Here is a 15,141-nt window from a genome sequence, read left to right as displayed (position 1 = left end):
TCCTTTTTTTGACCCACATCAGAAGAGGGATTTGACCTGCCTGACTCCATTTTCATTCACAAATGATCAAAAACCATGCAAAATACGTTCATAACTATAGTCAGTTGACCTTTAAGAATAAGATGCATATACTACAACAAGCTTCACAAAAACACTCAATTAACAGGTAGACCAAATATTCCCCTCTAAACTGCCTACAGAAAACTAGACTAACCAACTCACCCTAGTCTTCTGTGGCTCAAGCGGTGGGTATTTATGTACCTGTATACCGATGGTCCCGAATCAGACAAGCTGTCTTAAAACGAGAACCACGGCGGTACTCCCGTATGGGGCGCCGTTTGTAAAGTTGTGCACACCGAAATTAACAGCAACATTTCTCCACATTTAGCTCCAAAACTTCATAAAAACGTAGAGTGATTTTTAAAAAGTCACTTTTTTATCACATTTAGAGGAATATTTGTGATCTTCTTCACATTTAATTTTGTTGTGAAAAATATATTAAGTTGAAATAATTGTTAAATCCAAATGCTAAATATAAATCTAAATGTTAAATGTAAATCTAAATATTAAATGTAAATCTAAATGTTAAATGTAAATCTAAATGTTAAATGTAAATCTAAATATTAAATGTAAATCTAAATGTTAAATATAAATATAAATGTTAAATCTAAATCTAAATGCTAAATCTAAATCTAAATGTTAAATATATATCTAAATGCTAAATCTAAATCTAAATGTTAAATGTTAAATCTAAATGTTGCTCTGCGTTCCTAAATATTTAGCTGATATGCAAATTCACACTGCAGCCCAGCGGAAATACCAAAATAAAAGCTTCAGAAAGAGGTACAGACTTAGCAATAGCAACTTAGCTTGTTCGTACCATAGACTGGGTTAGTTATGTCTCTGAGCGTTGTGAAATCCCTTTATAGCCTCCAAAACGGCCTATCCACCATTTTTATGGTGGGCAGTCCGGCTAGTAACCCGTAGGAGTCATACTGACAGACTATGGTTGGGATATATGTATCGCTTTATGAAGCTTTTATTTTGGTACTTCCGCCGGGCGGCAGTGTGAATTTGTATTGGGCGCTTTTAGTACCAAAATAAAAGCTTCAAATATTGATACATATATCCTAACCATAGTCTGTCAGTACTGACTCTTACGGGTTACTAGCCGGACTGCCCGCTGTAAAAATGCCGCATAGGCAGTTTTGGAGGCTATAAAGGGATTCACAACGCTCAGAGACAGAACTAACCCAGTCTATGGTACGAACAAGCTAAGTTGCTATTGCTAAGTCTGTATCTCTTTCTGAAGCTTTTATTTTGGTATTTCCGCTGGGCTGCAGTGTGAATTTGCATATCAGCTAAATATTTAGGATCGCAGAGCAACATTTAGATTTAATATTTAACATTTAGATTTAGATTTAGCATTTAGATTTAGATTTAACATTTAGATTTAGATTTAGCATTTAGATTTAGATTTAACATTTAGATTTAGATTTAATATTTAGATTTAGATTTAACATTTAGATTTAGATTTAACATTTAGATTTAGATTTAATATTTAGATTTACATTTAACATTTAGATTTAGATTTAGCATTTGGATTTAACAATTATTTCAACTTAATATATTTTTCACAACAAAATGAAATGTGAAGAAGATCACAAATATTCCTCTAAATGTGATAAAAAAGTGACTTTTAAAAAATCACTCTACGTTTTTATGACGTTTTGGAGCTAAATGTGGAGAAATGTTGCTGTTAATTTTGGTGTGCACAACTTTACAAACGGCGCCCCATACTCCCGAGACAATTTGCGCCACCCGCCGATGACACGAAAATAACAAACGGCTGAAAAACAAAAAACAATACAACCACCTTACGTGGCTATATCGCTTATGCCTACCAGGGGAATAGTTTGATTCACCAAAGGAACCTGTTGAGTGTGTGTAGCAGTACCTTAATTCCAGCGGTGATGATGAATGAACGTAGTAGTAGGCAGGGCGTGAATGAATCAGAGGAGACCAGCGATGAATGAACTGTTACTCACCCGCGTAACAGCGAGCGCTCCAGGAGTCCATAAACGAAACATCTTCCACGTATCAACACTTCGATAACCTTTCTGTTGACTAATATTGCGGCTGACTGACGATTTATCCAAACCAAAACCGACACGCCGCGGAAGGCTAAGCACGGGAGTTTACCTGTGACGCGCACTCACAGAAACACACATCCACTTCTAATGCTCGTTAATGCTCTTTATTTCTAACGATGCGCAACTTGAACAGATGCTTCATATAATACAAGACAAAGTACAGAACGGCAAAACTAATGTGGTGTTAAGCGTAGCGGTCAACAGAAAGTGTCACTCCCGACTCACCCTTCCTCGTTAACAAAACCAACAGACTACAGGTGCGTGGAATTATTTGGAACCACCGCGCCCACACCCACAGTGACGTACCCACCACTCAAGTGCCAGCAGAGTGCACACAGCCCCCTCACATCAATATACAGCACTTACCAACACGTCACATATAAAACACATACACATATGGCTCCTACATTACTTAAAACAATGTGGGAATAATCCTTTTGATTTCTAACCTACCTAGGTGCAAGTAGCATGTGGCAACCAGCAGGCAAACCGAACACAGAGGCAGTCTTGTTGCCACAGGTGCTTTATACGGTTCACCTGATTAAGGGAAGGAGTTGACCTACCTCCAAGAGGCTGCATTCAAGGCAAACAATGAAAAAAAAAAAACTAGGAGCACTGCTCCCACTACATAAGGAAACATAGCCAAACATCTAACATGTTTATTTTTTTGGTGTTTTGGAGAAAAAAAAGATGGCTGGTGTAAAAATCTGCAGAATGTAAGATGCACTTTTGTCATACGTGAAAAGAACACAGGGACGTTTTCGGAAGTATATTGCTAAAAAAACAATACTGTCATAGTTTTCTGTATTCATATAGTTCAAAGTTTATTTTGTAAGTCATTCCTTTTTTGATGTCAGTAATAATATGGATCACATAAAGTCTGTGAGACATTTAAATTTGCTTTATTCTGCTGTTTCCCCTCTTGTTTGAAAGCAGAAGAGATGTGATAAAGATGCATGAAGAAGAAGAAGAAGAAGAAGAAGAAGAAGAAGAAGAAGAAGAAGAAGAAGATGATGAAGATCACAGGATGTTACATCGACATCTCCTGCCATAATTTGTAAGGTGACCACATCCTCCAACCATGTTTCAGAAAGCTTATGAATAAATAAAAAGAAATATTTTCCTTCATACTCTTCGGGTTATTTTTCCAGTGAGTGTGTTTGAGTGAATGTGGTGGTGATGTGAGTTGGAGTATTATGTGTCATGGGAAAAATGAATGAGACTGAACAAAAAGAATCTGTTTCATGTAACTTTTATACTTTATTACATTTCAAAGCCATACATGTTTTGGACAAATCCTACAATATAATGACAGGAAGTTATTTATGAATACTAGTTTATTTAAAATGCTAAATGTGCAGAATTCTCAGAAAATATCCCCTGTTACAAAAATAACAGGGGATATTTAACAAAAACAGCAAGGAACAGAAACATGTTACAACATAATTAAATTCCACATGAGCATAAACGGGCATAATTGCAATCATATTGATATTTTAAAATATGCAACACTTAGCCTAGCATGCCCTATGGACAGAAGCTTTTGTCCTCAAAGTAGGTTCCAACCTGTGGATCATTCTCTACTCTTTCGATGAAAGCATAGCAAGCCCCCCTCCCCACCAATATAAAGCTACACTCTGCTGCACTGAATAGCAAAGTGAAGAACATTTCAAACTCATGTCACGTCCAAGTGAAAAACTTTGGTTGTTACAACGATCGGATTCAGGGCCTCAGTTTTGCTCAGAGGTTGAAGTGCATGACCCACATACAGAGAAGCTACAGTCCTTGTTGCAGTGGTCGGTGGTTCAACTCAGCCACGACCATTTGTGCATTTCATTCTGCGATCTCTCCTCCCCACATTGCCTCTCTCTTCAACTGACCTACATGATAAAGGCACGCAAAGTTCAAAATGAAACTAGTTTGATTGAGCTAAAGAAAAAACATTAAGTACTCTATCATTACATTGACTTCAGACTACATTATACTGGTCCACTTTAAACACAAGGTTGAAATCGCTACATGTTATCTTATCTGTGAGCTTTGCCTATCTTCGTTCTGTAGGAGACAGTGAGTATTTCAATGTGCCTGTATGGTGCTGTACACCTTGTCTGTTAGTGCTGTTTCAGCCATCTCATCACCAATAGTGGAGTAATAACATGTGTCACCCTGGAAAGAAAAGAAACCAACAGTTGCTTTGATTCATATGACTGATATGACTTTTACATGTAATCCCTTATGTCAGACTTACATTCTGTATTTGTGACTGTCGCCTTTTCACTTCCCTGGACCCTGTTAGGGAGAAAAACACATAGATGATGATTTTATATGAGGTTTGACGTCAGTTGCAAAATATTTTATGCAAGTATGCCTGTGATACTTCAGTCGAGTCAACCCCCCCAACCAACCACAGACATAAAGGGGAAGTACAGCATCTCTTCTCAGACAATATGCCCTCATGTGAAAGAGTGTTAGGTGTGAAGACATGAGTTTATTTTTGTATCCGTGCATAAGTGTTCAACCACAAGCATGTCCAATTTTAATCTCAGATTCAAGAGTCACAAGCTTGTTAGGTAACTTACTTGATATGTTGTTTTTAATTTTTAAGATTGAGTATTTTTTTATTTTACCTTTATTTTACCTTTATTTTACCAGGAATAGTCCCATTGAGATACAAAGTCTCTTTTTCAAGGGAGTCCTGGCCAAGACAGCAGCATAAAAAGTTTCACAAATAGAACAGGACAAAACATACAGTGGCAAGTAACTATTACATTGATTTATAAATTAGCAGTGTTAAGCTTTAAAACATGTGTACAAGCTGATCAGATCATCCTTTATCCTAGTTTTAAAATCCTCCAATCGAATTAAAGAAACCAGTTTCAGGCGACCCTGAAGCTCAAACCAAGAAGAGGGAGCAAAGACATTAAAAGCACTTTTACCAAAGACAGAGCGAGTCCGAGGAATGACAAAAAGAATTTGTCCATGGGACCGAAGATGACAGCCACTGACAACTTTAGGAATCAATAAGGAGCATAAATAAGACGGCAGCTCCTGGAGTATGGCCTTATAAAGAAAGACATACCAATGCTCCATTCTTCTGTTGTATAAGGAAGACAAGCCTACCTTTTCATACAAGATACAGTGATGTGTGCGGAAACCTAAACCAGAAACAAACCGCAATGCAGCATGGTACACAGAGTCCAACATTTTCAGAGAGGCTGAGGAAGCATGCATATAAAGAACATCACCATAGTCAATTACAGATACAAAGGTTGCTAGAATGAGCTTTTTACACGCAGCAAAGGAAAAACAGCATCTGTTCCTATAAAACAAACCCAACTTGACCCTCATTTTTTTAGTAAGACTCTCAATATGATGATTAAAAGAAAGATTTTCATCTAAGAGAAAACCCAAGTATTTAAATGTTGGGACACATTCCATTTCCTCATTTGTGGAGGTGAAAATCTTAAAGTCATTTTTCACCGTCCTCTTGGACTTGGAGAAATACATCACCTTAGTCTTGTCTGCATTTAAAACCAGCCTTAGATTACAAAGATTCATTTGTACTGTGTTGAATGCAGCTTGCAGTTTGCTAATTACACTTGATAAGGACGACGCTGAAGAGTACAAAACGGTGTCATCCGCATAAAAATTAAACTTTGCATCCATTACATTTTTACATAAATTATTGATATAGATGACGAATAAGATAGGACCCAATATGGACCCTTGCGGGACACCATTTGTTACATTCATATAGTCAGAAGCTAAGCCATCAACCCTGACACATTGCTTCCTACTACTCAGGTAGCTTTTAAACCACTGAACAGTTTTCAGCGCAAACCCAATGTTAATTAATCTCTGTAAAAGAATGGAGTGATCCACTGTGTCAAATGCCTTAGATAGATCCAAGAAAAGGGCAACACAGTGTTCTTTAGAATCAATGGCATTTTTAATATCATTTAAGACCTTCATTGTGGCGGTGACTGTACTGTGTTTTTTTCTGAAACCTGAGTGCAGGTCATTAAGAATGCCATGTTGAGATAAAAAGACTTTTAAATGGTTTCCTACTAGCCCTTCCAGTACCTTAGCTAGCACTGAGAGTTTTGATATTGGTCTATAGTTATTTGGGCTTGAGGGATCTCCACCTTTTAATATTGGTGTAACATAAGCTGCCTTCCAGACCTCAGGCACCTGAACATATTGCACAGACAAATTAAAAATGAAAGTTAGTGGCTCAGTGATTATATCGGCAGCGATTTTTAGGAAGTATGGCTGAATACCATCAGGGCCAGCTGATTTTTTGGTATTTAGCTTTTTTAGAGCTTCACATACCTCATGTACCTCAAACTGACTGAACATAAAATCTAAATCAGTGGGCATCTCATCTTTATCTTCTTTCTCCAGATGATTTTTAGGGAGCTGTGACTGAGCATCTCTGTCAAACAAGAAACCAGAGGATATAAAATGCTGATTTAATGTATTTAATATTTTTGGTTTACTTGTAATAATTTCATTTCCAATCGTCATTGATTTTGGCAGTCCTCCATTTCTTTCAGTGTCAGAGGACATACCCTTAAAAACTTTCCAAAACTTTGAGGGATTTGTATTGCTTTCAGACAGCTCCTTTACATAAAATTCGGATTTCACTTTACGAGTTTGGGAGATGCACCTGTTCCTTAAATGTCTAGAATATGTCAAATCGGACTGGCTTTTGGATTTTCCTGCACAAGCCCACACTAGATTTCGCTTGTGAATTAAATCAGAAAGGTCATCTGAAAACCATGGATTATCACGTCCTTTGACTTTAAATTTTCTTAAAGGAGCATGTTTGTTTATGACTTCTAAGAACAGCGAGTTAAAATATGATAATGCACTTTCAGGTTCTGGAATCAGATATAACTTACCCCAGTCACATAAATAAAGCTCATGTAAAAATGCTTGCTCAGAGAAATGTTTCAGGTGTCTTTTAGATACAATACGTGGTGGCTGTTTTTGGAGCTTTGTGGCTCTCCCCGCAGCAATTACGCAGGGGTCGCTGACGTCATTAGCAAAAACAGCGGTGGATGTATATTTGTGAGGAGCGTTAGTTAAAATCAGGTCAATGAGAGTTGACTTTTCAGGCTGTTTTGAGTTTGGCCTTGTCGGGGAGTTTATAATTTGCGTTAAGTGTGCCGAGTCACAAAAGCACTTAAAAGGATCAGAAGCCGGAGACAACCAGTCCCGGTTTAAGTCCCCCATAAGCACCAGCTCACTGTAATGTATCTCTGACAGAGATTCAGACAATGAGGACAGAGTTTCTTTAGGTGCAGAAGGAGGTCTGTAACATCCTGCAACTGTCAATACGCAGCCTTTAGTAAACTCCACTCCCAAAATGAGCAGCTCATACTGTTTAACGACAGACTTAGACAGAAAGGCTGTTGCATGGTATGAGTGTTTTACATATATCGCCACTCCTCCACCTTTAGCACGGTGGTCTGTGCGATAAATGTTGTACCCATCCAAATCTACATGACTATCTGGGATAGCGTTTGATAGCCATGTCTCAGTCAAAACAATGATATCGGCGTTTGTAGATTTTGCCCCATATTTTAACCATGTCAAGTTTTGGTAAGAGGCTCCTGACATTCATATGCACAAAACCAACACCAGATCTGTTTTGGAAGTCAGCAGGTGTATCTAGACATTTTGTGCCAGCTACAGGCCCAGGACTAAGTTGTACATTCCCCGACAGCAATAACATTAATGTGATAATGCATTTTAACACGTGCGTATGATTATCCCTGTTCAAGTCTTTCTTTCGGTAAAGCGTCCTCTTGGTATCTGTGCTGGGGTGTTCAGGTATAAAACGTTCCTTCAAGAGGAGGAGGCTTATAAGAGTTTTAATGTTTTTCTGCGGTAAAGTCAACTGCAGGCCAGGTATCAAACACCCCCGTCGCATGCTGGAAAAGTTTTGCGCGTCATCGGCCAGCATCGTTATGGATGATGTGTGCGCTACATGCGTGGAAATGTTGCAGACACTCACCCAACTTTTTCCGTGCACATCAAGCTTGTAGGTGGAAGGCAGAAATAAGAAAGCCAGGAGGGAAAGCATTGTGATCCCCATATTGAGATTATTGTCTGATACACCTGAGCAGGGTGTCGGACACATCTCCTTGTCGCCGAGATATGGACCGTAAACAGCAGGCCTATCCCGAGTGAAAGATCACAGTTGGATTTAGACTCCTGGTTTGTTGACTTCCCAAGAGTGCACTCCACGAAGTAATCCAGAGAGCAGCGTCAGAGAAAGTAGCTTCCCGTAGCCCCACCGGCAATGCTGTGGCGCGCTGGCTTACAGGCTGCTGCTTCAGGTGCTTCAAAAGTTGTCACAAAAGTTGTCACAAAAGTTGTCACAAAAGTTGGCACAAAAGTTGGCACAAAAGTTGGCACAAAAACAAAAGTTGGCACAAAAGTTGGCACAAAAGTTGGCACAAACAATCCCGTTTGTCAGTAACTCAAAAGTGGAAAAATATCAGGAATTGGCTCCCGAGACAGTTAATAAGCACTTCAAGGTTCGCCAGATGCATAAATAGGGGAATAAAAACTCAGACTAAAAACGAAAAAACAAACAATAAAACAGAGACGGAACACAATGACACAGTGCTGCTGCAATCTTGGGTTGGGGGAGTAAAACTACAGATGTGATGTGTGTATTTAACTCCTGTAGCTTCCAAAGGTCTTATAGCAAGAAACACACTGTTATAACAAATAATAGAAGGAGTTTTAGATTTCATTTTTGTCATTCAAATTAGCACTTCAGTTATTGTGGGTTTTTTTAATTTCATTTGTAAAGGACCATATAAAAGGTTAATCATAAATGTTATGATTTGAGGCATTGTAACAGAGTTAGGTTGAAGATTATTCACATCTGCTGTCTCTTGGCAGGAATATATTAGCAAATTCTGAATTCAGTAAACGTGCAAATTACCATTCTCACCAGCTCTTCTTTTGTTACAGAGGACTGCAGAAACCAACAACAGGACACCCACAGTTACCCCACAACCAGCAGTCACTGCTACGAACTTCCATATCCCCCTTTCTGCTTTGAAACAAGAGACCATGAACAAGTGTCAGTTTCACTTCCCACAGTTAGCGTCAGACATGTTCTGTGCTGCTTTCATTATAGTTAAGCAAGCAAAACCTGTGTAGACCCCAACACAACATAGAAGGTTAAGTCTTGATTCAGTCATGTTACACAATAACTGAGTAAATCATGTCATCAACATTTTTCCATCAGTAAATTCAGGTGGAAAAGAATGACTCATTCTCACCTGAAGCTGTTTTCTCAGAGGTTTCATAGACAGTGCTGTCTTTACTGTCAGGCATGTTTACACTTACACCTAGTGAGTACACAGCCACAGAAGTTGTTAATATGTCCACAGAAATGCCTGAACACGTTATGAATCTGCATCTACAGTACCTGTTCCATCCTCAGCGTCTGTATTCAGAGATGTCATATCTGTTACTTGGAGGCACATAAACAACATAACACATTAAAATCAAATATTGTCTCTGCTTCACATACAGTATAAAGACAAGATATTCAAAATATGAGTCGTCACCTGATGGTGTAGCTGATATTTTGAGAGTGGAAGCAACACGAACTGTGTTACTTGGTGGACTAACAGTCAGACCTGCTGAATGAAGAGAAGTACCTCTCAAAGTAATGACATTTATCATAATACCTTCAAACACAGGATTCAAGTAATGTACAGTTAGGGATTGATATAACTATAATTTATTGGTGTTTGTTTTGAAGTGGTAATATGAGTGGGATGAATCTGCATCTACAGTACCTGTTCCATCCTCAGCGTCTGTATTCAGAGACGTCATATCTGTTACTTGGAGGCACATAAACAACATAACACATTAAAATCAAATATTGTCTCTGCTTCACATACAGTATAAAGACAAGATATTCAAAATATGAGTCGTCACCTGATGGTGTAGCTGATATTTTGAGAGTGGAAGCAACACGAACAGTGTTACTTGGTGGACTAACAGTCAGACCTGCTGAATGAAGAGAAGTACCTCTCAAAGTAATGACATTTATCATAATACCTTCAAACACAGGATTCAAGTAATGTACAGTTAGGGATTGATGTAACTATAATTTATTGGTGAAGTGGTAATATGAGTGGGATCTCCAGGCCCAACAACAGACTGACTTGAAGAATAAAAATAATCAAAAACTTAAAAATAACAACTTGAGAATGATTTGTGAATTAGGTCTGATATCTTTTAAAAATATAAAACATGCCCTACCTGTTGTCATAGTAAATGCAGACATTGTTTGGGTTACGCTGGACTCTTCCTCCACAAGATCTACAATAAAAGAAGATTGATTTAGACCAGACAAATGTATGTGTGGACAAATGTGTGGGATGCACCTTTTGTGCAAATACTGAACTGTTAATTAATTAATTTGCATAGGTGATTTTAGGTGTGTTGATTCATCATCATTAAAACCTTGGAAGAACTTAGATCTCTGTACATATGCCTATAACGAGCCACTTAAGACCAATTTATATATTACATTTGAACAATTTAAGATTTTGGGCAACACTTCAGTCAAAATTAATTTCATTAACTTATCATTTACAGTGAATGTGGTGCAGCAGTAAATCATTTTCTCGTTTCTGCTCTAACTTACCCATCATGCTGTATCTATCACTGCGAGGAGATAAACGGAGGGATCCACTTCCTAATGTATAATCACAGCTGGCATCCCTTTGTTTAACTGAACGCAGTTGATTCAGTAAACCAGCAACTGGGAAAAAAAAACTGGCAGAAGGATTCTTTTTTGGCTGATTTACTCAAAATATCTGCTGTTTTTGCTGGACGACTTGCTTCTCCAAAGTACAGGTTACACTTTGTACCATAAGCAGAAGATCCAGGTAGAGAGCAAGTGAAGAGAACAAGGTCACCATCAAAAAGACGACTCAGTTTTGGTGTTAGACCTACAAAAAGATGAAGAGTCTATTAACAAAAATATTTTGTATTTTTATGCAATCAAAAACAAAACACGTGCAGATGGGTCTGTATCCAAACACTGTTTTCCTTTTCAGAAAACCAGCAATGAAACAATACCACACATCATGTAACATAAAGTAACAATGACTGTCTCAAGTCTTATGTGAATTTGAAACTTCTGAAATGAAACCTTTTTTTTTTTTTTTTTTTAACTTCAACTCTATCTCCATCTGACTGAACAAAAAGTCAGATATTACAAAACAATTCATCAAAATATCAAAAATGATAACAACTCTGCCCTCAGAAAGCATTTTTTTGGGAATAGATTTTAATAAATCAGATTTTCTCTTTGATTCTGATTGTAAACCATTAAGAACTGCAGATTTGAAGTATTACATCACACTACTGTTCTTTTGCAAAGGCAATATAAAGATACTATCATCTGTAAACAGGTGAATCACTCACGGTGTATGGTGATGGAGGACACTGCACTGTGTGGAGATGGGGAATCTTCCTCTCCAAGCTTCTCAGTGTAAAAACAGGTCAGTTTAATCGTTGTAGGTGAACTCTGATATGACATCCTCAGCAGCTCACTTCCTGTCAGAGTCTGCAGACAAGAGCGAACTCTACCAGATCCTCCACCTAATGTGTGGAAATAACACTGGGGCACAGAAACAGATGATGGAGGCTGACAGTTCAGAGCGACTGAGTCTGTCTCATCGATCACAGGTGGATTCACTGTCAGTGAGGGTGGAAGAGAAGCTGAAAATGAGAGCAAATGTTGGATTAGATCACGGAGAGGTTTATGTCTTAGATAAAATCTTTAAAGAACAGGGTAATGACACGTCTTTCTGAAGTCTTTTGTTGAACACTACTTTGCACTGATATTGTACTAACTGATTTGTACTAATAGTGCATAGCAGCACTGCCCACTCACTTCGAATGATGAGAGAAGATGTCTCACTCTGAGGAGATTGATACCCATAAAGGTATAAACATGTCATTTTAACCACAGCAGGTGAACTCTGACGGGTAATCTTCAGCAGTTCAGCTCCTGTCATAGTCTTCACACATGGGGACATCATGGCAGGTTGTTCTCTTATAAAGCGGAAATAACACTCAGACACAGAAAGAGATGGTGGAGGCTGACAGTTCAGTGTGACTGAGTCTGTTTCTGTGATCACTGATGGATTCACAGTCAGTGTAGGTGGAAGAACAACTGAAAATGAAGTTAAACAAGTTAAATATAAAATATTCAACTGAAATATAAAGATAATGTTATTACAAATGATCAATAGTGATTTAATTTAAAGTATAAAATAGAGAAAGGGCATACTACTGTTATGAAATGTGTATTACTCACACATGATTAAAGTATTAAACCAAAGAACTAACCTTGTGCTTTCAACTGAGGAAATGAATCTGTTAAAGAAAAAGAGTTAACAAAGGAAACCAGTCTATTAGAGAAGAGTGATCTCTAAGTATGTTGTATTTATCTTAACTTGGTGAAAAAGAACAACAAAGCATGATTACACCACTACATTTCTGTCTGACATTACTCACTGCAACAAGTCTTATAATCACCAACATTTACAGTCACAACTCAGAAATGAGATCAAACTTACACATGAGGAAGACTAACAGCAGGTATCCAGTCATGATGAAGCTCAATAAAATAAACATTCAATAATCCTTTCACGTCTTCACTTGTGTGTCAGACTACATTGACTTCAACTAACAGAAGTGTCATTTTGCAGAACTTGCTCTGAACAAAAACCACAGCAAGCCAAAGGTGTGGGTCACATGAACAGAGAGGCCACCAACACATTCACTAGACTACATTTTTAAAAAGGGTCAATGTTTGGTAACTGCATAAATAGAATAAATCTACTGCAGTGTTGTCTGACTGGTTCAGACAAACCAAGGATGGCTTTTATTTCATTGCTTTATCATTGTTCGTTAGACTTGTTGCTTGCTCAAAAAGGAACGGGCTAGTGATAGATGCATTCACCCTCTCATGACCATAATTATATTCAAGCCACCTGGATTTATTTTGATTTTATGGCTGTAGAATTGTCAAAAAATGTGCTGAGAGACTGCTTCTGCCCCTTTTTCCTAGTTAGCTTCAACTTTAAGTATCTGGCAGTTATTCAACATTATTGTGTGTTTATGATACTATAATAACAATTAAAAGGGGAAAAACATAAAACGGCTTTGGATTTTTCAATTTAATATGATTTTCAGCATAAGCACTCTGAAATGACATGAACAAACAATTTCACATGAACAATTTGAACTTTGAAATATTTCACATATGTACAAAAAAGTGTCAGTCCTGGCCCTTGGCTTCTCCATTTTTCTGCTTGCTTTTTTTTAAATAAAAAGCCAGGCGTTTTTTATGTTGTGTGATATTCCCTGAAGCAGATCCTCTCCAGCTGCAGACAGAGCCACACTTTGCAAACCTCACACTGCCACGGGGTGCTCCTCTTGCACAGAGTGCACGTGCAGTCTCCCTTTGCTGGCTCTGAGCGACTTCTCCTCTCCTTGGCTGGAAATTGTATTTCACACGCCGAGCGATCTTTACCGCAATGTGCAGTGTATGATCAAACCATACACTATTGGAAAGCTCCTGTTCTCTACTTTCGGAAAACGTTTGCTGTTTTTGAATTGCCCCAGCGGTTCAAGAGTTACGGTACTGAGGAGCTCGCGTCACAAATGTGTGACGCACTGCTGAATTTAGTCTGTGATTGGACGATCGTACTGCGGAAGTCCTAGGGGCTACCGTAATGACAACTATATGGACGCTAAGGTCTATTTCTCAGCTCTCTGTTGGTTTTTTGAATTTTCTAGATATCTTAAAGGGGACATATCACGCTTTTTTCATCAATATATATTGGTATAAGAGGTCCCCAAAACATGTCTTTAAAGTTTATGCTCAAAAAAACACTTTAAAATCAGATTTTGGCATGCCTGAAAAGTCCTCTTCTTCATTCCTCATCAGAACACTCTGTTTTCCCTCTGACCACGCCCCCTCCGGAAGTGGATGTGCCTCGGCGCTCCAGCACGTTGATCTAATGTTTACATGTTGGCTGAATATACACGGCTGCTCAGAGATCCCGTTACTTCAACCCTCTGAATCTGATCCTGACGGAGAGGCGCCTGTAGCAGGACCTTTCTGAACGATTGGTCATAGATTTAGTGTTTCTTGTTGTTTTATTTATCAGTATGTAGACGTGTGTCTTGGTACACAGCTACGAACAGTAGCTATGTGGCTATGCTAACTAGCGCTAGCACTTATCCATGATAAATAAAAATCATCCACTAGATCTTCAAATCTGCAGACGTGGGGAGTAAAACCGACCTCTGCCAGAAAGGCAGCAGGACCTTTTATGAAGGATTGGTCACAGATTTAGTGTTTCTTGTTGTTTTATTTGTCAGTAGGTCGACGTGTGTCTTGGTACACAGCTACAGCTACAGCTATGAACATATAGCTATGTGGCTATGCTAATTAGCGCTAGCACTTATCCATGACAAATAAAAATCATCCACTATATCTTCAAATCTGCAGACGTGGGGAGTAAAACCAACCTTTGTGTTTATTAAGACAGCCTACAACTAGCATGCCTCCCTCCTAAGCTCCTTGTTAGCACACATTTGTGCAGGTAATGAAAAACGGGGGAGGGATTCAGTATTATTTTATACAGTCTATGGGCTGAACAAGCTCCGAGCTCTGACTCCGTGACAGACCGGATATTGTTGATACGTAACAAAAACACGGAAGTCTGAAACGGCTCGTTTCACACATTTACAGAAAGGTGTAGAAATCAAAACAGGGGCAGAATGGATTTTTTTCATTCTCAGGGGGTTTGTAGACATGCCAGGGACACATATTTCAGGTAAAGAACCATTAAAAAGTCAATTTTGCATGATATGTCACCTTTAAACGGTTCAGGAGTTACGGTTTTTGAGAAGTACGCAT

At 38.4% G+C, this 15,141-nt stretch overlaps 1 protein-coding gene across 1 annotated transcript; it reads right to left on the bottom strand.

The window, feature by feature from the left end:
• Positions 1–3,389: 3,389 nt before the first annotated feature.
• LOC117827294 lies at positions 3,390–13,865 on the bottom strand. Its single transcript, XM_034703872.1, has 13 exons — positions 12,558–13,865; positions 12,100–12,381; positions 11,628–11,924; positions 10,843–11,149; positions 10,455–10,514; positions 10,128–10,202; positions 9,986–10,030; positions 9,752–9,826; positions 9,610–9,654; positions 9,461–9,529; positions 9,127–9,231; positions 4,402–4,442; positions 3,390–4,319 (listed from the first exon to the last, which is right to left on the bottom strand). Exons 4-13 carry the CDS (start codon positions 10,847–10,849, stop codon positions 4,230–4,232), a joined length of 612 nt encoding a protein of 203 aa, XP_034559763.1. The 5' UTR covers positions 10,850–11,149; positions 11,628–11,924; positions 12,100–12,381; positions 12,558–13,865; the 3' UTR covers positions 3,390–4,229.
• Between the last annotated feature and the right edge of the window lie 1,276 nt (positions 13,866–15,141).

The sequence above is a fragment of the Notolabrus celidotus genome, chromosome 1, assembly GCF_009762535.1.
Source record: "Notolabrus celidotus isolate fNotCel1 chromosome 1, fNotCel1.pri, whole genome shotgun sequence".
Taxonomy (NCBI): domain Eukaryota; kingdom Metazoa; phylum Chordata; class Actinopteri; order Labriformes; family Labridae; genus Notolabrus; species Notolabrus celidotus.
This window is presented reverse-complemented; position numbering and strand designations above follow the sequence as displayed.

What these genes read in the sequence shown, in the direction of transcription:
- LOC117827294 (XM_034703872.1), bottom strand. An exon ending in AATATCAGCTACACCATCAG is followed by an intron (nt 9,655 to 9,751) that starts GTGACGACTCAT and finishes TGTGCCTCCAAG; the next exon opens with TAACAGATATGACATCTCTG. An exon ending in GACAGTCACAAATACAGAAT is followed by an intron (nt 4,320 to 4,401) that starts GTAAGTCTGACA and finishes TTTTCTTTCCAG; the next exon opens with GGTGACACATGTTATTACTC.